The 22,556-nt window shown below is 42.7% G+C and overlaps 6 protein-coding genes across 6 annotated transcripts; 4 read left to right on the forward strand and 2 right to left on the reverse strand.

The window, feature by feature from the left end:
* Positions 1–7,855: 7,855 nt before the first annotated feature.
* CABS01_03875 (major facilitator superfamily transporter) lies at positions 7,856–9,644 on the forward strand (the record flags this gene model as incomplete). The annotated part of the gene is made up of 5 exons (XM_060537247.1): positions 7,856–8,127; positions 8,191–8,197; positions 8,253–8,702; positions 8,764–9,342; positions 9,396–9,644. The coding sequence occupies 5 exons, from the start codon at positions 7,856–7,858 to the stop codon at positions 9,642–9,644; spliced, it is 1,557 nt and encodes a 518-aa protein (XP_060391505.1).
* An 854-nt stretch (positions 9,645–10,498) lies between these two features.
* On the forward strand, positions 10,499–11,995 carry CABS01_03876 (uncharacterized protein; the record flags this gene model as incomplete). The annotated part of the gene is made up of 5 exons (XM_060537248.1): positions 10,499–10,810; positions 10,872–10,908; positions 10,981–11,051; positions 11,122–11,492; positions 11,545–11,995. The coding sequence occupies 5 exons, from the start codon at positions 10,499–10,501 to the stop codon at positions 11,993–11,995; spliced, it is 1,242 nt and encodes a 413-aa protein (XP_060391506.1).
* A 1,992-nt stretch (positions 11,996–13,987) lies between these two features.
* On the forward strand, positions 13,988–15,567 carry CABS01_03877 (uncharacterized protein; the record flags this gene model as incomplete). Its single annotated transcript, XM_060537249.1, has 5 exons — positions 13,988–14,174; positions 14,231–14,287; positions 14,338–14,408; positions 14,496–14,875; positions 14,928–15,567. 5 exons carry the CDS (start codon positions 13,988–13,990, stop codon positions 15,565–15,567), a joined length of 1,335 nt encoding a protein of 444 aa, XP_060391507.1.
* Positions 15,568–15,695: 128 nt separating this feature from the next.
* Positions 15,696–17,172, reverse strand: CABS01_03878 (FAD dependent oxidoreductase; the record flags this gene model as incomplete). Its single annotated transcript, XM_060537250.1, has 4 exons — positions 15,696–16,180; positions 16,235–16,784; positions 16,843–17,062; positions 17,117–17,172. The coding sequence occupies 4 exons, from the start codon at positions 17,170–17,172 to the stop codon at positions 15,696–15,698; spliced, it is 1,311 nt and encodes a 436-aa protein (XP_060391508.1).
* An 828-nt stretch (positions 17,173–18,000) lies between these two features.
* On the forward strand, positions 18,001–20,435 carry CABS01_03879 (OPT family small oligopeptide transporter; the record flags this gene model as incomplete). The annotated part of the gene is made up of 3 exons (XM_060537251.1): positions 18,001–18,853; positions 18,905–20,166; positions 20,238–20,435. 3 exons carry the CDS (start codon positions 18,001–18,003, stop codon positions 20,433–20,435), a joined length of 2,313 nt encoding a protein of 770 aa, XP_060391509.1.
* A 262-nt stretch (positions 20,436–20,697) lies between these two features.
* CABS01_03880 (uncharacterized protein) lies at positions 20,698–22,389 on the reverse strand (the record flags this gene model as incomplete). The annotated part of the gene is made up of 1 exon (XM_060537252.1): positions 20,698–22,389. One exon carries the CDS (start codon positions 22,387–22,389, stop codon positions 20,698–20,700), a length of 1,692 nt encoding a protein of 563 aa, XP_060391510.1.
* Positions 22,390–22,556: the final 167 nt, after the last annotated feature.

The raw sequence follows: 22,556 nt of genomic DNA on the forward strand, positions 1-22,556 counted from the left end.
CCGGCCTTATATCCTAATTAAAATAAGATATTTTAAGGAAAATATTATTCGAAGTTCGCTTAGGTACTTAAAACGAGTACTTATATATTCTTAGTTTATAAGTACTTCGTTCTCTATATAAGCTTAGTAAAAGTATAGTTTTTAATTATTAATTATATCTTATATAACGTTAATAAGCTAATATAAGTAACTAAGACTATTTAAAAAATAACTTTTAATATTATTATTACTTAACTTAGTACTAGAAGTAACGTGAGTACTAAAGTTCTAGTATTTTTAAATAAAGTAATAGGCCTATTATATTTTTAAAAATAAGTATATTACGTAAAAGTACTAAAAGATTGGGCGTTAGTTATTAAACTCCTTATAGAGCTTAGTTTAGGCTTTTTTAAAAGTATACTTAGTTTTAATAAAAATAATAAGCTTTTATATTATAAGGACCCTATAATATATATAAAAGGGGGGCTTATTAATAAGTATATTAATATAAACCTTATCTTTATTACTTAGTATAACTATTATTTATATTAGTAACTAATATCCCTCGTTATTAAACCTATTATTATTATTACTATAACTACGGTCCTTAACCTACTTTTACTTAGCCCTAAGTATAATATTAGAGTTAATATAATAAATATAGAGTTATTACTAAACGTTCGAGAACTACTCGTTTAGTATAGCCTTTATTTATTTATTATAGTTTATAATAATAATAGTAGGGTAACGGACTAAGTATTAGTTTATAAATTAGCGGATATTTATTAAAAAAAACTAAAAACCCTCTAATCTCTCGTTATTAATAAGGCCGAACGTAGTATTATAAATAGATCTAAAATAGGTCTACTTAGTAACTTAAAAAAGAGGGAGCTTAAAGTAATTAGTATTATAAGTATTATTAAAGCTAATTATTTTAAGGAATTGCTTTTATATTTAGAAATAATAAAAAAAGGTCTAGATAAGGTTAATAAAGCGGTTTAGCTCGTCGTTTATTTATTTTATTATATATAAAATATCTCGCTTATTAAATAGCTTAATTAATATTATAGTTAGCGAGTATCTAGCTAGTTTCTCTTAGTTTATATAAGCCCTAGTATTATAAATATTTTATTAAGTAAATAAGGACTTTAAGAACTACTCTTAGATAATAGTATATATATTATAAGCCCGAATCCTAACTCGTTAATTTATAGTTTTAATAATATCCTTAACTATTTTAATAAGCTTATAATATAAAGGGTACGTAGAGGTTTTAAAACTAGGGCTATAATTATACTAATTATACTAAGGGTCTAAATAATAACGTAATAGCTACTTATCCTCTTCTTAAGCTTTAATAATAACTTACTATTTATAATTATATTTATAAAACTTATATTATTAAATATTAATATTTTATATAAGCTTAAGCTCGCTAAAACGATTATATTAAAAAGTATATTAAATAATTCGGCCTCGAGCTTTATACTTATTCCGCTTTATAATACTAAATTTATTAGCTTTTATAAAGTTATTAACTCGGTTAAAGAGGGTATTATAAGTTTATTTTAAATCGCTAAGAATTAATAAGTTTAGGATTTTAGTTATAAAAAGAGAGGAGGATCGGTTATTTAGAGTATAATAAGAGGTTATAATTTAAAAAAACGCTTTGCTTTAAGTAAAAAATAGCTATAAGGGTAAATAAGGTAATAAGTTAACTTAGGAACCCTATATTTATTATTATTAACGGATATATTCTTATTATCGGAGTAGTATTATTATTAATTATTAATTAGTCTTAATAATTTATTTAATAAGTTAAAAAGTATTACTAAACTATTCTATTATAAAATAAAAAAGTTATTAAGACTATTTACTAAGGGAAAAGGGGTTATATTTTAAAAAAAGTTATAAGAGGGTAGTTCGCTAGGTTTTTATTATTTTTTTAGGGAAATAATAAATAAAATATAATATAAACTTTATATTAAAGTAATTATTTATAAGAGGTTACGTATTTTATAATATACTAACTAGGAACTCGGTAATAAAGTTGCGCTACTTTTTAAAATTACTAATTTTATAAAATTAGTTAATACTAAGGTAGCTACTTTTTAAAAAGGGAGATAATAATAATTAGCTAGATAATAATAAGAGGCCGTAATTAATTAATAATTACTCTCGTAAAAGGAAAAGTCTTTTAATAGGGGTATTACTTTAAGATTAGCCCTAAGGAACGTCTCTAATTTTAATTATAAAAGCTATTATAAATAAATATTATAAATTAGATTTCGAGGCTTAATAATATAACTTAAATATAAAAAAAGTAAAAAAATAAAGGCTTAGGATATTTTATAAGTATCTAGCAGAATTTAACTATACTAATAATTTTTTTTTAAACTAATTAAAAAATAGAATAATAACGCTAGTATAAGAGCGACGCTAGTATATTAATTTATAACGCCGGTATATTAATTCCCTTTTTATAATACTTAAAAAAAAACGCTATTTTTCTTAATATTTAAAAAAAAAGAATAAAATACTAAGTAAATCTAGGGGTAGCTAGAGGGGTCTTTTTTATACCCCTTAGATTACTTAAATACTAAGCTTATATAAATATTTTATATAAGCAAAAAATACGGCCTAAATAATTTCTATAGGATTATCCTAAATATTAAGGTATTATAATAGTTAATAAAAAAAAAAGGTAATTTTAAATACTATAGAAGATCGCGTTAGTAATACTTAATATATTAATAATAAGTATTATAAGGATTAGCTTCGGCCTAAATAAGGAAATTATTACCCTAAGTATAATAAAAATAGAGACGTACTTCGGAACGATAACTTTTTATATTTTACTTATTAATACCCTATTTCTCTTATACTTAAAAAATATAGATTAACTAAGTATTATCTTTAATAATATAAAAAATAAAATCTCTAATAATAAGTATTTCGAAATAGTCAAATAATAATAAAGGTATGCGTTTATAAAGCTTATTAATAATACGAAATTAATTAATTACTTAACGAAAAATAAGCTTAAATAATTATACTAAAAATTTGGGTACCCGTTAATTATAAAGCTATATAACTTTTTAAAATAATTAAGTAATAATAATATCGAAATAGGGGCGCTAGAATAGTTAATAAAAGTATATTACTAATACTAAATAAATACGTAGAGCTTATATAAATTTAAATTTAAATTACGTAATAAGCTTAACTTTAATTAGAAAATCGTTATTAATATTTTTTATTTAAATAATCGGCTAGTTTTATATATAATTAATATAGCTATATTTTTTTAAATAAGGTAATTCTTTCGGAATTTATAAATAAAAATAGTATAAGTAGCCCTATAAAAGGGATAAATTAATATATATTAGGGACCGTTAAATAGTATTAAAACCGATATTAGTACTAGTTTTAAATTAATAAAATTTAGAAAAAATATAACGGCTTATAATATATAGCTAAAAGTCGTACTTATTAAAGCGTATTATAATATTAAAAAAGTAAAAAGGGTATATTAATAACTAAAAAGGGCGTTTAAAATTATTAAAAAGGAAAATCCTAATTTTACTAATAATAAATATTTTTAAATAATACTTAAATACTATAATAATATTATAGGGCCTAACGGGCTTATATTAACGTTATTAATATTTAGAGTATATTTAAAAACGACCTTAGTCTCGCTATTATTATTAAATATAAGTTAACGAGCCTAAGTAGTTAAAAAAGTAATACGAGTACTACGTAAAATAAATATAAAAAAATAAGTTAACGAGGTAATTATTACATATAATAGGCCCAATATAAGGGGTAATTTAAATATATTATTAAATTTAGATATATAAATATAGCGCGAAATTACTTAATAATAGGCTAGGCTATATAAGTTAATTTTTATTAACGAGCGCTTTTATATAGTTATAAGAAATCGTAACTAGCTATTTATAATATTAATTATAATAGTTAAATTATATTATATAAATCTTAAAGAAGTAATTTCTAACTTATAAAAAAAAAAGAGCTAAGGGAAACTATATAACCCATAATAAAGGTATAGGAAATTATCCTTAATAAAATCGTTATAATAGTATTAATAAATAATAAAGAAAAGGAAATTATTAAAAGGGTACTAATATTACTAATAAGACGTTATAAAAGGCTATAATAGTAAGCCTTAACGTAGTAATTTATTATTAATAACGAGGTAATTAATATTTTTTATATAATAAAAAAGAAAGCCGATTTTGAGCTAGTAATTAAATTACATAAAGAAGACGTAATTATAATTATTAAAAAGCCGTATAAAGGATTAGATCTTATTAAAATAAATACTCTTTATAATTAAAGGGTCTATTAATTTATCCTCTATAACTTAAAAAAGTATATAAATTTTTATATATTTAAATTATAAATAGTTTATAAGATTAAAAAGAAAGGAATACCCTAGCTATATAAAAAATCTAAATACGTAATTTAGGGGTATAGTAACGTTAAAAAAGCGACGCTATTTATATAATTATTTACTATATAGCGCTATAATTAATAATTAATAATAATATTAATAATATTATTATAAAAAAAGGGATATGAGATTTAGAGCTATAATATTACCTAGGCCTATACCTAATCGGTTATAGGACTTATAAAAAAAATCCTAGCCTATTTACTAAAAGAAATAGTTAGTAAGTACTTAGAAAGTACGATTATTAAAGTACTTAAGCTACTATATAGGCTCGTAAAATCGGGTACTTATTAATAAGCTATTTATTACGATTTTTATATTAATTAATTATTAATAATTATTTCTATATACGACTTATACTTATTAGTTTTTAAATATAAAAGTAATTAATTTAGGATTATTAAAATATAAACTAACGATATATTAAGCTTATTTAATATTAATTTTATAAAAAAGGAGGATAAAGAGCTTTAAAAAGTAGGCTTCGTAGCGAAACTAAAAAAGGTCTTTATAATAAATACCCCCTTAGTATTTAATAATAGGATTCTTATAATTAAAAGGGAAATTATTATTTTTTAATAAAAGGGGTAGGGTAAGAAAATTAACTTTATTAATCTAAACGTAACTAATATTAAAAAGTAATATAAAACTAAGCTCGCGCGAGGGGTATATATTATAAATATTTATTAACCTAAAGTAATTTTTAATTATACTAAGGTAATATAAACTATAAATCTAATTAAATAAAACGTTAAAGTATTTAATAAGTAGCTAAAATAGTAATAAAAAAATCTCGATTAAGGCCTCGTTTATTACTTAATTAACCTTATAATTAATAAGCTCTACGTCTTTATTAATAAGTTATTTATAAATAATAATAATTTTATTTTATAATTAAGGTATATTATTATCTTAGTTAATAAGAGTATAAATAAGAGCAAATTTATTATATATAATAATATAATTTATTACTCGTTAATTAAAAATAAATAAGTAATAAAAAGTATATTAATATTAGAGGTTTATAATATAATTAACGGTATTAACTTCTCTTACGTAATTTTAATAATACTAAAAAAAATTATTAATTAACTTAGCTTTTTACTTATTTTAACGGTTATTTATACTAATTCTTACTTATTATATAAATACTTTATTAAATTAAGAACGATAAAAAAAAAGGTTTATAATTAATATTATAGCCCTTAAGTAATTATATAAAAAGCGTAAAATACTTAAGATTTATTAAGTTAATAATAAAAATAATTTCGTAAACGCTTTTATAAAAGTAGTACTAAATAAAGGATTAAAATAATTCGTAAGTAATAAAAAAGTTATTATATAAATAAAAAAATAGGTTATATAAAAAGAATAAAAAAAAAGGGGAAAGGGAGATAACTTAGTAAACGGGCCCGAGGTCGAATTATATTTCTAATTATAATAATAAAATTAATAAAAAAAAGAAAAAGTTAATATCGGATTAAAAGTCTAATTTAACTATAGTATATAGCTAATTACGTAGGGGCTAATTAGGGACCCTATTTATAATTATTATAACTAACTTAACTTATAATTAAAACCTCTTTTTTATACTTACTATATAGATATTTATATAATTTAATTAATCTCTTCGTTAACTACGGTTCGAACTAACTACTTTATAATAAGGATATTAATAAAAATCGTCTATATATAAAACAATATGCGCGCGAATAACCGAAATGAGAACGATAGTGCTGCTCACCTTTTAACTTCAATCAATACTCAGCAGTCGACTATCTTACATCACCTTAAAAGCAGAACACTTGCAAAAAGCACATTAGTGGTTTGCTGCATTTCGATAGATTTTTCAAGTAAGATGTACGGATTTAAGAGAGAAATTGAGACGTAAATACGCCAGACGGAGCGCTGTGAAAGGCCGCCAACTCAGATATTTGTAGGGGATGGGTTCAAGAGTGTGGTTGACTGGTTTCAGAGCCCCTTCCTCGTATAACACTAGCAGTCCGCGTATTCAGGTTTGGCCCCTGTAGTACCACTCAGTGAGGTGCCTCCTGGCAAGCTGGCACAGGATCGAAGCTTCGCCGGATTGTAACCCTAATTCCGACAGCTGGGGTCATATAACAGACAAATAAGGTACAAACCCTTCAATCCCATTCGCTGTCGTTTTGCAGCTTCTGCCTTGGACAGAGAACGGGATTCAAAAGAGCGGGCTCTTGTAAGAGCCCGCGCTGCGGCAGGATCCGCGTCTTACTTCGGGGATGAGAATGGGAATGCCAATCTTAAAGTGTTGATTTCCCCGCAGGGGCCTGGCCGGCGGGAGCGCCACCTTCCGGCGAGAGTTATGCATGCTCCGGTTGACTTATGCAACTCCGGGCCCGAATGACCTATCCCGAAGACTAAGGGGACAAACAGCGTGAATTCTTTGGGAAAAACATGCATACTATTTCGAATACGGTCAAAGACTGATGGCGCTTTCCATGTGCCACAACATACTAATAAGGAGAGAGCCCGACGCGGTCGTGCGACTGTCCCATTTTGAGGCATCATGGGCATTTAAGCACTTGTTAGCTTGCGTTCCACGCTCAAGTCGTAATCCGCCATACACGTGGCTCTACTAGCTCAGCACGACAATTCAAGTTATTGATGTCTATCTCTGTGCTCCTTGACGATACGGACATAGGGACTCAGATGTCGAGGCTACCATCCCCCCGGATTTAGGGAGTGAAATAATCACCGGTGGTCTAGGCAGTTCCCAGTAACCCAAGCTTGGTCGTCTAATATTTTGACAGAAGTGCTCGGTCTCCTGACAGCAATCAGGCTGGAATGACACCGACACGTTGGTAAGCCACAGTTGGAACGAGAAAGCGAGGAAAATTCTGCGCCAGAACGAGCCATCAGTACGCAATGCCCCGTGTCCTGACATGTCAGTGCCGCCTCTGTTCATCAAATGGTTCCAGGCCGTCTAATGTTGAAGGAGGTATGATCCCTGCGCCCATCAGTGTCGTCCAATCGCTGAGAGGCTCGCGATCGCATTATCAGTGAATCTCGCTTTCGGATTCTTAATTCGTGGTGTGCTGATGGAGAAACCAACGAACTAGTGCGGCGCATGGTCCAGCCATGGCACAACTTTGTGCAATCGGACCTGAACCCCTTCTCGAAGACCCGGGGTTGCTATGCGATTCTAGGTCTCCCGCAACGAATATAATGTAACCTTCTTCCCGTTGATTTTTTCAGCTTTATCCTTGAGGCTCAAGCCAAGAAGTTCGTGTTTCTACATACAAATAACGACCACGCCGAACCATTCTCCCGGAAACCTACACACAGCAAACGACTTACACGATCGGTTTAGACGTGCTACCAACACACAGGCGTAGCACCGGAAAATCAAAGCACACCATGGCGGATCTCAAGTCTTCGGACTCTGCCCAAAGAGAAGTGGATGTTGAGAAAGGAATCAGCCCCAACGCCTCGGATCTCGAAGGCGCAACCATCAGACCCGAGTCTCGCCAGGAGCCAGAAGAAAACACACAAGATGCCGACAAGGAAGCACACCACGACCCGAACGTCGTCGATTGGGACGGACCTGACGATCCTGAAAACCCTCAAAACTGGCCCATGAAGCAAAAGTGGTTGAATATCGCTACCATTTCGATGTTAACCTTTGTCACGTAAGTTCTACCTCTAAGGTACCCCAGAACCCAAAGACGAAGCCCATCAGCTAACCTCAACAGACCACTTGTAAGCTGGCTTGAAACGCATTTATAAGCTGACTGAAAGCTGACATTCTCCCCAGGGATCCTCTATGTTCGCCCCCGGTATTCCCAAAATCATGGTTGAATTTCACGAGACCTCGGCCACGGTAGCAACATTCGTCGTCTCAGTTTACATCCTCGGCTTTGCCTTTGGCCCCCTCATTATCGCTCCGATGAGTGAGGTCTTTGGTCGCGCACGGCTTTACATCTACGGCAACATTCTCTTCACCATCTTCACCGTCGGCACGGCCCTCTCGCAAAACATGGCCATGATGATGGCGTTCCGTTTCCTTATGGGTTTGGCTGGTGCGGTGCCAGTCACCATCGGAAGTGGCAGTATTGCAGATATCATGCCAATTGAGCAGAGAGGTCGAGCCATGTCCGCTTGGGCCTTAGGACCCCTTCTCGGCCCTTGTATTGGTCCCGTCGCCGGAGGCTACTTGATCAAGGCTGCTGGATGGAGGTGGGTGTACTGGCTTGTGACTATTGTGGTATGTATTCCTCCGAGAGATTTGAAAGCTAAGCAGTGCACGAAATCTGACCAAGCTGTAGGGTGGTATCTTCATTCCTCTTTCTTGGTTCATGATGAAGGAGACCTTCGCCCCTCTCATTCTTGAACGCAAGGTAGCCAGGCTCCGCAAGGAAACTGGCAACACGAACCTCAGAAGCAAGCTCGATGATGGCCAAACCACGAAGCACAAGTTCCAGCACGCCATCGTCCGACCTATAAAGCTCCTCTTCGTCACACCGATCGTCACTCTCATGGCTCTCTACGTCGCCATCACATATGGTATCCTCTACCTCCTCATCACAACCTTCTCCTTCGTCTACAGAGATCAATACGGCTTCGATGAGGGAACCATCGGTCTCACTTTCCTTCCTGCCGGTATCGGTATGATGATTGGTGTCGGCACCTTCGGTGCGCTCACCGATTTCATCGTCATCAGGAATAAGAAGAAGGGGCTCGTTCACAGACCCGAGGCCCGTCTTACTCCGGTTTTGACCATGCCTTGCGGTGTGGTTCTCCCAATCGGTCTCTTCATCTATGGATGGACAACTGATAAGGGTGTTCACTTTATCGTTCCCATGCTTGGAGTTGTCATTTTCGCCATTGGACTTATGGGTGTGATGGTAAGTCCCCAATGCGTATCGAATGGAAGGGTGTTGGCTGACATGAGGAACAGATGTGCATTCAGAACTACCTCCTCGACACATACCCCCGATATGCAGCTTCTGTCACTGCCGCGCTGGCTGTTCTTCGATCTTTAGCCGGGGCGCTCCTTCCTCTTGGAGGCTTAGAAATGTACAACGCCCTCGGGCTCGGATGGGGTAACAGTTTGCTAGCGTTCATCTCGGTCGCACTCATCCCCATTCCTCTCGTCTTTTACATGTTCGGCGAGCGGATCAGAGGCAGATTTAAGCCTAGTCTGTAAAATTTCTGGAATTATTCGGGAAGATTATTTGTTACTTTTGAAGCATGGCGTAAGGGTTTAGCATTCTATGGCATACTAAAAGGTGCCATCCTACATGGGGTGATGATCACAAAGCATTAGACGCATATCTTATATAGTTGAGACACGTAATATACTGAGAGACTTTACTTGGCAACTGGGTACATAAAATCGAATGCCCCGTAAATATTTGTGCTACCAAGCTCATAACTTAGGTGGCCGTTGCCGCTTTACCCGGACTGACTATGAGCCACGGAAAAGACGATGTAGCTTGGCGGTGGTGGTGCTAGTAGTCTCACAGTCCATGTGTAAGCGGTTGTACTCATCAAAAGAACAAGCGCGCACCATCAAAATTGGCCCTCAAGGTCAAGATACTGGTCCGCATAGAGAGCCGAATGAAACGTGGTGCGCTACGCAAGAGCTACGATCAGTAACAAAGAAGTAGCGCATGCCATTTCACAGTCTTCGGGTATTGACGAGGAATAGACCGAAGAGAATCCAAATAGTTGGTGCTTGCCTCGATCGACGGCGTACGGATGGCGTCCCCGAAGCCGCATGCGGGTTAGGATTGCAGTTACGCGGCAGTTTGCGGCGGCCACATCAGTCCAAGACACATCCGCCACCAAATGCGGCCAGCCCGATACATAGCAGCGACTCAACCGCACCGGTCCTCAAGTTGGGGGGTTCGGTTCAGGAAAAGTGACGCCGATCTCCTCTTTCTTCTTGAATTCTGATTCACGGTTTCCTATATTTCGACAAATACGCAAGCACTCGGGCGCGCGTGTGAGCCTGGAAACTTCACGACGCAGGGGTCTTTCTGGAATGCTATCGGATTCATGAAAACGAATGTGTACGACTCTCTTTACACGGCCTATATCGAGCAAACAAAACCAACAGATCTTGGCAGGTCCTTTACTTCGCTTCGTTTGGTCTCGACCACGGGCTTCAGTATGAGCAACACAACTATACCGTCAGGGGTGGTTGGGCCAGGAGCATTCTTGCCAAGTGATACGAGGCAGCCTTTAGTCATCGGTATTACATCAATGTTCATCGTATTGATTGCCATTTTTATGGCCATTCGGGTTTATATCAGGGGTTACCTCTTGAGAGGATGGCAACTCGACGACTCTGTGTTCATGTGGTCTTCGGTGAGTTCAAGGTTGCCCCGCTATGAAGTCCCCCAAATGACAACTAACACTATCATACAAGATGCTCGTGATTGTCCAAGGAGCCATGGTACTATGCAGTAAGTCAAACCCTCCTGGATTTTCACTATATTTCAGTCAGCAAATAGACTGATCCTGAATTTCTTCATCAGATGTAGTGTATGGTAGTCTTGGGCTGCACCTTTGGAGATCAACATTTGATCAGATACAGCAAAATTCTCGTGTAAGTCAACAGGACACATGATCTACAGTCGGCACCAAACCTGCGAGACTTTGGCTGACGTCGGTCTTAGTACTTGGTTACAACAGTCCTTATGTACCAATTATCTTTCGGTTTCATTAAAGCAACGTTTTTACTGCAGTTCCGCCGAGCATTCGCTCTGCCTCACATAATATTGTTCTGCGACATCTTCCTGGGCATCATGTTCCTAGCACTCATAGGATTGCTCTTCTTCGGCGGAATCGTTATGCGAGATTTTCTGAAGCCGGGGTATGTCCCTTCGCCTGGGGAAAAGGCATACCTGATATTTGGCTACGTCAACGCCGCCGTACATCTCTCGACGGATATCGTCATTTTCATACTGCCGCTGGCACTTGTGGGACAGATGCGCCTTGCAGCAATGCAAAAAGCTGGTCTAATCTCCAGTTTTGGGGTGGGAATCTTGTAAGTAATATAACCTGCCTCTTCAAAGGTCGTCTTCCTGAACAAATTGCAGCACCAGCGCGATCTCCGTGCTGAGAATAGTCAGCCTGCCTCTTGCTACCAGCGGGATCGATGGGTTCTACCAAGCCGTGCCGCTCGTTCTCCTAAGTATGGCCGAGCCAACGTCTGCAGTCATTTGCGCATGTGTGCCGATTATGCGGCCCTTGTTAGCATGCTCGGGAACTTCCAGGTATGGCAGCCAAGGATCGCGAAGACCTCTCTCAGGAGCAACCAACGAATCGACCGGACAAAGACGTCAGACACCGAGTGCGCCTCCTCAATCGCCCACCAGCACGACAAGTCAATCCGTAACGCAAATGACATACAAATCGACTATTACAGGGAGTATAGATGGAGATTTGGAAGGATACACTTCAAGCCAACAGGCCAGGGGTAGCATCAATACATTGAACCCACTGTCCATGCACCCATCATCTCCCACCAAAACGGCACAATTTCCATGAGGAATTGAAGTTTCTTCACCTTTACAGCAGTTAGAACTCCATGATTGATTGCGGCGTCTAAGTTCATACAAAGGCATCAGCACATGGGTTTATGTTCACATTACGATAACGAGAGGCAACAAACTGTCAAATGAGGATACTCCCGAGGGGAGGGGGGGGGGGGGGGGGCCCCCCAAAAGCCCCCGGGAAGGAAGAAACCCAAATTTTTTTTTTGTGTTTTTGACATTTTGGCGGGGAAAAACACAGGAAAGGGGGGCCCCCCCTTGGCGCGGGCGCGGAGGGGGAGGGGGGGGGGTGGGGGGGGGGGGGGACACGCCAAAAGCCTCCGGAATGAAAGACACTCAGATTATCTTGTTGGTCTTTGAACATTTGGCCGTGGAAAACACACGAGAATGGCAGCACCCACTTGAGCGTGCCGTGTAGGGAATCCTGGCAACCCCTTGGAGCGGATATGATTCTTGTCTCCCACCTTGCGAGTCAAGGAAACCAGGTGCTAACGTTTCGTGGTTCACCTGATAAGTCGGAACCCCCAACCAATGACTTGAAGTAAGTTAAGGAAACAAACTTCAACCCCTAGCAGCGGCACAGACATGTTACGGGGCTTCAATGGGAGATTAGGAAAATATAGCAACCGATCACCAGGTGTTAGGTGCGCTATTGGCCTACATCCGAGAATGGAGACAATGCTAAGTTGCGCTTGTCGTACGTGTACTCCGAAGGCTGATGGCTAGGACTTTTGGCAGTGAATACACAATTGCCTCTCAAATCATGATAAGGTATCTTTCGATGAGAAATAGTAGATCTAGGATTTAGAAATCGTAGTAGGGAGATGATTGCTGGATCTCAATACCAAGACCACGTTGTCTGAGTTACTTGAGATAACTAGGAAATCAGTACGAGGGAGTCAACCACATTAGCATCAATGGTAGTATCCTCTGAACCACATACTGAGCTTCAAAAGATCGCATACAAGCTAACTCAATGACGCCTCATAATCCGAATAGAAGCATAAGAATCTATGGCTCTATCTTTCTAAATGTATTTTAGGAAGAGGTCTCCTGCTATGGGCATCCGAACAATACCTGTCGATCAGTGCATTTCCAGACTCTTACAGGGTTGGCTGTAGAGCCTTGAGCCCCATATAACTTGAGCCGACCACTGGCAGAACCTCCAAATAGTGAGCAATATTTCTTTTTCGAATATCCAACCCTGACACCCCCTAGTCTCTTTGGTTGTCCGTAGAACGGTGGATGCTGAACAAGGGAGACGAGCTCAATGTCAAAAGGGGGAGAATGACTGCCCCCGGACAGTATTAGGGCAGTAAGGGGGCGAGGAAATCCCCAGGTGTTGCGAAGTGAACTGCGGACCACTCAGAGAAGGTGAGAAACCAAGTCAGAATGTGAATTGCATCCGGACGGAAATTGTGGTGTCACGGTCCTCGATTCCAAGTCCTCAAACCCGAAAAGAGGGTCTTGAGCAATGGCAAAGCACACACCTGTCAAATGTCACTTCTCCTGTCAAGTTTTCAGGAGGGGTATAACTAGGTTAAACCTCGAATCTCAGACAACATATTGCTTATTTTCTTCCCCAATGCATCACAAACAGCCGGTTGGGCGGGTACGCTCGAGACTACATGGATTCCGCTTGGCAGGTTGTCCACTCAAAGCTCGCGAAAGATGCCCTGTGAAAAAAAGAGGACTTCTGCTGGGAGTGCACACTCTGCGAGAGCATTCAGGTTTGCTTGTCAATTTGATGTCAGCACGGAGCCTCCCCCGTGGCCTGCACCACGCCGCCCGGTGGAGTGACACAAGTTTCCAAGGGATGGCCAAGACCCCAGCATACCATTCCGCAGGAATAAAACAGCCCAAATTCCCGGATACTGAGTTTTGGTCCTGCCGTGGCTTGTGCTTCTCTACTATTCTTGACCTCCCTTTTCCACCAGTAACCTCTTTGTGATCGGCCTTGAAGGCTTGGTCGTCATTGGGTGTGTCGATGGCCTCTTCCGAACCCAGGTACATGGCCGAGCCGCCAGATGGTCAAGGACGATTCGATGCGGGCACTATTACAGCCGGGGCGTTGATACTGGGTGGAACGCTGACTTCGCTATCCATCATATTTGTCGGTCTGCGAGCCTTCACAAGGCTATCCCTGGTGAGAAGAGGCCTTGGTCCCGATGACTGTGAGTATTCTCCTAACATATATTTGTGAACTCTATTCTAATGAGCCCTTATCCAGATCTCATCGGCATCTCGCTAGTTCTGGCCATAATCTTCTATGGACTATCCGTCAAATGTGAGACTATTCCGACCACTTCCTATGGAGGGCGCCTCTAATTCCAGAAGTGTGCGAGCTCGGCGTGGGCACCCATCTTTGGCAAGTCGAGCGAGCTGACTATTCACCTTCATTCCTGCTTGTAAGTTAAAACCCTCTCTTGAGGTTGTCAGATGAACTTCAGCATTTGTTCTTTCCACGGACGCACCCGATTGACAAAACGATCTAGCACAGCATCATTGCGATAGCCGTCTACTCATTAAGTGTAACTACTGCGAAGTTGTCACTCCTCGTTTTGTACTTGCGTCTATCACCCGAAAGATGGTTCAGAATTATTACAATGACCCTCATTGGCTTCGCCTCTTCGTACGCACTGGCATACCTCTTTCTCATCGTTCTCAGCTGCAGGCCAATCCAGGCTTCATGGGATCTCTCGGCTAGAGAGGGAGCGATATGCATCGACAAAAACACCGTCTATTTGGTGCTCAGTGCTACCAACATCATCATGGATGTCGTGTGCCTTATTCTTCCTCTGAAGATCATCATCCCCCTGCAGATGGCAGCCCGACAAAAGCTGTCGTTGATTCTGCTATTTGCAACAGGGGGCTTGTAAGCGACTTCTCACGCGAAGGTGCACAATCGCATGCTGACGTCTCTGCAGTGTCTGTCTATGTGCCATCAGACGTACAATCCTCCTACCGCCGCTCTTCAAAAGTAAGGATTACACTTTTGACATTGACAGGCAGTTGAACTGGGCATCCATCGAAGTCAACGCTGGAATTGTGTGTGCCTCCGTCCCGGCACTCAAGCCTTTCTTCGTGCGCTATCTGCCAATGTTCGTGACTTCCCACGTCGCCGCACGCGGCTCCAAGACGAAGAAGACAACGCCAGATTATCAAAAGTACCAACGCTCAAATCCCTACTCTACCACAATTGAAGCCAACAAGAAGAGGCGCAACGTTCAGTCAGAGGCATACGAGCTGCATTCGCGTGATGATTTGTCGCTATCCTCGAATGACATGCCGAAAAATGGGTCAAGAGAGGATGTTGCGAAGCTTTGGTCCGGAAATGCTTTTCGCAAACAAAGCAGAAATCGCCGCGAGAACATCATCGAGTCGAACCCAAGGGACCCAGATCATCGTGCCTCAACCCTTGTCGACCAGGTACAGCCGGTGGGAGAACATGACTCAAAAGAAGACCCTCCACAGAGAGTGGCGAGCATGAGCGGTATCAGAGTCACAACAGAGACACGGGTCGAGTATGAGGTGCCATGGCCGGATCATCGCAGTCTCAGGGGATGATATTTTCACGCTGTTCTATTGTTTGTTGAGCGTACTTTGGACACGTTCGATTTTTAGATTAGCAATACAGACTGCACGCTGTCTTCAAGCACCAAGTCTCCCAACTTCGAGGTAGAAGGTTTCCTTGCTCACCATGCAGCCTCCAGGTGCATAATATCTCTAAGGTCTTTCACCTCCGTGCCAGGCCTAGTAGCGACAGGCTTCGACTTTCTATTGCCATACTTCCATTCCTCTTTTAGTCCCCTTTCTTTGCCCTCCAAGGCATCTGCAATGTAGTCGCCGATGATGGGAAACATCTTGAAAGCATGACCAGAGTCTCCAGTCGCCAGAAGTAGTGATGGATGTTTCGGATGATTGTCGATGAGCCAGTGAGAGTCCGGAGAGTCGGTGCACCAGCAGACTCGCGCACCCAGCAGCGGTCGACCAGAGAACTGTGGCATGACTGTATCAATAAACTTCCTGATTGCTGTAGCTGCTTCATCGGGGATTCCGTCTTTGGGGTGTGCACTCGCGTATCGAGGGACTGAGTAGTGCTCTACCTTACCCGAGGGATCGGTGTACGTGCCGATTCGGTACTGGTAACCTGGGGATCCGTCACAGATCTTCATCCACTCTCCAAGCAATGTCAGTAAACAGATCCTTGTCTCTCATTGTCGTATAAACCTACTGGTTTCTGTGTCTGGTTCGAATGTGAAGCCCAGCTCAAAGTTGTCCACGACGGGAATCCCCTTCCACTGGGCAACCTCCTCATCATTCAGCTCGATATGAGCCAAAGACCAGCACTTTGTCCACATCTCCTGAGACAACTCAGGTAGAACTTCAGGTGATGCAGCCCCTGTACAGAGGATATACCTGTCCCCACGCACAACATCGCCGGACGCAACCTTGATCCCGTCAAGCTTGCCCGAAGTATCGAGGCTCAGCCCAGTCATCGTGCCTTTAGGTCCTGATATGAATTCAACACCCATATCCTGTGCTGCTTTACCCCATTTCTCTAAAGACTTCTTGGCATGGGCCCAGCCACCTTGGCTGTTCCAAAGGCCCTTCCAGTTTTCGATACCGTCTGCATCACGGAGCTGCGGAACGTGTGTGGCAATTTGCTCTTTGCCCGCCACCAGCTCGAGACTATCAGCCTGTCCAGCCTTCTTGAGATTCTCATACGACTCTTTGAGGTGTTTCTCTGCTAGTGGGTCCCCTAGAGTTGTCACGATGCGTCCCTATGAGGTTATCAGGGGCTGAAATATGCGATAATGATTGTGGGAAACGTCGACCAACCGTCTCATGAAAGATTCCTTCCCATTCTAAACCTCTCCAAGCATTGAGTGCCTCAAGCGCTAGTTCAGTGTACAGCGGCTCATCATATTCCGTTCTGATGATCTTGTTCAGGTCATACCCTGCAGAATCGAGACTTGGTATGGGATGACGATCGAGACACCTGATATTGTTGTAGCCACGCTTGGCAAGATGATATGCGGTGCTGATGCCAAAGGTACCCCTGATCAGGTCTGATCAGTAATGCCCAGATCTGGTATGGTTATGTTAGACTTACGCGCCCAGAATGACAATGCTCGAGGTCTTTGAAAGAGGCGGGGTATTGACGGTCATGGCTGACGAATGACTACCATTATCTTTGTGCAAGGGAGCAGACTTCGAATACAAACTATCACTACTTCAAAGATGAAATATGTCTGAGAGAGTTTCCGTATCTCGGTGAGATATGTAGTCCTCAAGTCGGTACAAACACGCCGAGACTACATGAACTCTATGACAGAGGATCGACTTGGTCAAAACATGGGCATCTAATTGGCTCATTGTTTTTCCCCTCGTCCTGCACAGTTACCAACTAGGCCATTATTGGGGCGCCAGGCCGCTAGAGCGCACGTCCAAACAAGTGATCTCAGGGGTCTCTGCCGGCTTGGACCTTCCCTTCCGCCTCACCATTTCCATCTTCGACGCCCTCCCCCGCCTCATCAACCTCGGAGATGTAACATCGGAACCCTGGAAATGTCAACAAGCTTTTACGACTCCGCATTACTCGTGCATTTTACCATCTCTCAACGAAAACAATGGCTAGAAACTAGCCACTGATCCCGTCGCGGCAGCACAGGCCAGATAGCTTGGACCTTCCACAGTATTGCCTCCCCTGCTCCGCTGTAGGTAGTGTACCATGGGGAAACACCAGCGTAAAGCCTATCTTGACTGCGGGGTCTGAAGATCGGGTCAAGATGGACTGAGTGCAACGGATGGGTCCACCAGTTCCAAGGAAGGTCGATACCGAGTAGTTCGTTCCGAATGAGGTTTATACTCGGCTCGACGGCAAATAGTATATAACGACTTATGTAAAGTTTTCGTTCCACATCAGTAGCATCGATCAGACCAGTTCAACGATCCACTCGTTTATATCAACATTCTCCGGCCCAAGATTCGGCCACCATGTCTAGCACAACAGACCAGCACGGCGAAAAGACGGCCGTGGCCTCTCCAGGGCCGCAGTTGCATCCCGACGAGGAGGCTCGCGATGCCGAAAACCTAGACAAGGCGATGGCCTACGCCATTGACGAGATTGAGGAGCACTTTGACATCGAGTCCGACAACTCGCCGTACCCTGAAGTCCGCGCTAACGTGCCTAACACGGACGACCCGTCCATGCCCGTCAACACGCTCCGCATGTGGGTTCTCGGCGTCCTCTTCACCATGGTCGGCTCCGGTATCAACCAGTTCTTCTCTATGAGGTACCCGGGCGTCACCATCTCGTCTCTGGTGGCACAACTCATCGCCTACCCCGTCGGATGCGCTGTGGCCCGTATCCTGCCAGTGAAGAAGGTGCGAGTCTTCGGCCGCTGGGACCTGGTGATCAATCCGGACCACTACTTCAACATCAAGGAGCACGCGGTCATCACCATCATGTCCAACCTATCTTTTGGACCATCGTGGGCTACTGACATCATTCAAGCGCAGAAAGCGTCGGCGTTCTACGGGCTCGATACACCGGTCGCGTACCAATTCCTGCTAGGCCTCTCGATGCAGCTATTCGGTCTTGGTATGGCTGGACTGGCGTATCGCTTCATCGTAGAGCCTCCTCACATGATCTGGCCATCGACACTGGCCAACGCTGCGCTGTTTCAGACACTTCATGGCCGGGCGAACCCTTTCGCAGACGGTTGGAGGATCACAAGATATCGGTTCTTTCTTTATGTCTTTGTCGGGGGGTTCTTCTGGTACTGGCTTCCGGGGTATCTGTTTACTGGTCTGAGCACCTTTGCATTTGTCTGCTGGGCTGCTCCGAGTAGGTCGAATACCTGTATGATGTTTATTCAGTTCCACTGACAAGGCACAGACAACGTTGTAGTCAACAATCTATTCGGCATGTCGACGGGCCTAGCCTATCTACCCATTACCTTTGACTGGTCTCAGATCGCCTATAACGGATCGCCTTTGGTCGTTCCGTTCTGGGCGCAAGCTAATGTCTTTGCTGGATGGGTCATCCTCTTTGCTCTCGTAACACCGATTCTATACTACACCAATACGTGGTATACCGCATTCCTCCCCTTCTCAGGCGCAGATACCTACGACAATACTGGCAAGATCTACAATGCTACCCGCGTAGTAGGCAAAGATGGCAATTTTATCGTGGAGGAGTACGAGAAATACAGCCCCCTCTTCATGCCCGTCACCTTCGCACTCAGCTATGGCATATCGTTTGCGACAATGACCTGCGTGCCGACGTACATCTTCATTAATTACTACAAAGACATCATCGGCGCATTTAAACCGAGCAGGAAGAAGGATATCCACACCCGCCTGATCGAGAGATACCAAGACACACCATGGTGGTGGTACGGCATTATGACGGCCGCCGTGCTGGTGTTGACAATCATCGTGCAAGAGGTCTACAAAACCCAAATGCCTGTCTGGGGCGTTTTCGTGGCCTTTGGATTAGCTCTGATCTACCTGATCCCGACCGGCAGCGTCTACGCCGTCGCAAACCTCAACAGCAACGTACTCACGGTCCTGGGCGAAATCATCTCGGGATACGCCATACCGGGAAAGCCTATCGTCATGCTTATTTTCAAGTTCTACGCCTACACGGGTCTAAGCCAGGCCATGATCTTCTCCTCGGACATGAAGCTCGGCCTGTACATGAAGATTCCCCGGAGAACGCTGTTTGTAGCCCAATTGGCGGCTTGTATCACGGGCTCTCTCACGCAAAATGCCGTTCTCTTGTGGATGTTGAACCATGTCAAGGACATTTGCCACGAAAGTCAGCCCAATGGCTACACCTGCCCGCAAGGACGGGTTAACTTCTCTTCGAGCATCGTTTGGGGTGCCATCGGCCCAGCACGGCTATACAGCGTTGGCAAGATATATTCTGGTCTGTTGCATCTCTTCTGGATTGGGGCACTGTTACCCGTGGTGACATTCTTCCTCAAGAAGAGATTCCCAGAAAATAAGTTCCTGAGATACCTTCACTGGCCTCTCTTCTTTGCAGGAACGGGCAACGTTCCTCCCGCCACAGGGATCAACTACACCTCGGCTTTTGTCGTCTCCTTCATCTTTAATAAGTGGCTCAAGGGCAAATTCCCTCAATGGTGGGCAAAGGTGAGTTCAAATGCAACGACTTGCATCCCGAATTTAGGTGACTAGTTCTCATACTGACTCGGTAACGACAGTACAACTACGTCCTATCTGCCGCTCTCGACTCTGGCCTAGCCATATCCGCCATCGTCATCTTCTTTGCTCTCGTTTTCCCCGGTGTCCAGCTAAGCTGGTGGGGTAATAATGTTCAGCGTTCGACCATCGACGGCCAAGGCGTTCCCTTGAAGGCTGTGCCGTCAAATGGCACATTTGGCCCAGCAACCTGGTCTTAGCCAGGTAATTTTCTGATATCCATCATCCGTCTGAATGATTCCCTGTAACTTTCTGGCACTGATAAGCCATGATTCCCAATAGCAAAACCAAACCAGGTACAAATACTACTACTAATGAACGCATTGCGCCAAATCCAAAACGCTCGCATGTCGCCGTTACTCGTAAGCATAATACATCACAGAAACTGGGGTGTACCTCCGCATGAAAGACCGTGAGGACTGCTTTGCAGGTTCGAAGGCAATACCGCCCGAGCTACACAGCTCAAGCCAGACTAATATTATGGCAGAATGGTGCCACGAATCGAGCCCAGTCGTTAAAAGCCTTGGGGCTGGGGGATAGCTGCCGATCCGACGACAAGAACGATGCCGCCTCGCGTTGTTTCCAGACCTTTTCAATCACGGAACGGGTCCGAGTGACATTGCAGAGCGAATCTGCCAACTTGTCGAGAACATAGAGTACAAATGGACGAGCGTAGCGGGGTGAGGTTCTGTCCTCGACATCTCCCTCGGCCCATTCAAGCTCCTCTGTGGGATCGAGTTGGCAGGCTGCCATGAAGAGCGGCCATGTGAGCCCAGCTTTGACATCCGCCTCGAGCAACACCGCGACGAGACGCAAAATCTTCTTCACGTTCTGCCGAATCACAAGCGTCGCGGGAGTTGAGTCGTTGAGAGCAGAGTGAAGGTAGAGCTCTACCGTCAACCGCTTCAACTCGACAGTATTCCTAATGATTTCGTCTGCGCTGTCGCTCTTCAGATGCGACTGCTGGAGCAGACAAGTCAACCTGATCCGCTGGCGCTCAAGATCCTGCCAGCAGTCCTCCGCCGTCGAAGATGACATGCGATGGTACTTGAAGCTGAGCTCCGTAATCTCGCCAATGATACTGACCAGCTGCGGCGAGCAGCCCATCCAGAGATCAAGACCCTCGTCCTCCTGCGCGGACCAAAAGTCGTTACCGAAAATGGGCTCCTCGCCGCACGCAGTTCGTCCCATGACGTCGTAAAAGGCAAAATACCGCTCGGTGAACTTGATGATTCGCTCCCACGGACTCTGCTGCCGCGCCGCCATCTTGGCGGCGTCCGAAGTCATGCCTTGGCGTCTGAACCTGATGAGGTCTCGGGCCCCGCGCAGATGCGTGACCCAGCGCTTGTCGCACTCTGCAATGATTTCAAGCTGGCAGAGCAGCATCATCAGGACGAGAATCTCCGAGTTGGCTGCGATGTCGATGGACGACTTATTTTCGAGGGTTAAGCGCAGCGATCGGATGACTTTGGCTGAGTAGCTTAGAGCTACCGGCTGATATGTGCAGTCTGATCTTGCTCTGTGTGAAGCGGCGAGGCCCAGGAGGGCGTGCATGAGGGCTGGCGAGGCGGATGAGACGGCGAAGGGGAAGATGAGTGCGGAAAAAGGAGATTCGCCTGAAGCACATGGGACTGTCATGGGACAGATTCGATCCAGGTAGTACGATAACAAATGTGATTCGGCCTGGCTGTCGAGTTGAACGTATCTCACCGGCCGGTTGATACAGCCCAAGTTCTTTCTCAGTGTAAGAGCTGCTGATTTGCGCTCATCCGTAGAGCTGTCATCACTGGAGGACGACGAAGACTCTTCCCTCTCAAAGTCGGTGATGAAGGAGTTCAAGAAACCAAAAGAGTGAACGTGGGTAGGGAGACACCAGTAGTTGTCCAGGGTGGAAGGCGGCGTCGCGGATTTCTTCTTGTTATTGCCGCCCGTCCCAGATTTCGACCACACGCCGGCCCTCCCAAAGGCGCGACCAACGTAGTCCGTTTCCCATTTCAGGACCTGGGCGTAGACGCAGTCGGCGTAGCCACGGGAAGTACAGGGCCCACAGTGAGGTTTCGCCTCGTCGCACCGGATCTTGTGTAGACGGCAGCGGTGACAGCCGCGGTGGCTTCGTCTAGATACCTGCTTGGAGGGATCTCGTCTGCGCGGCATTTTTGCCAGAGACTGTAGGAGACTGTGAAGATGTCTCGACAAGTCTAATATGAGCTAAAAAAGAATACAGCAAGATGCCGGTGCTAGCAGTATTGAATAGTGGATTTGGGAGATGGGGCGTGACATGGAACTGCAGGAGAGGATTCCGGGGGACGGATGGGGAGGCC

The sequence above is a fragment of the Colletotrichum abscissum genome (assembly GCF_030869225.1).
Source record: "Colletotrichum abscissum strain IMI 504890 chromosome Unknown Scaffold_7.1, whole genome shotgun sequence".
Classification (NCBI taxonomy): Eukaryota; Fungi; Ascomycota; class Sordariomycetes; order Glomerellales; family Glomerellaceae; genus Colletotrichum; species Colletotrichum abscissum.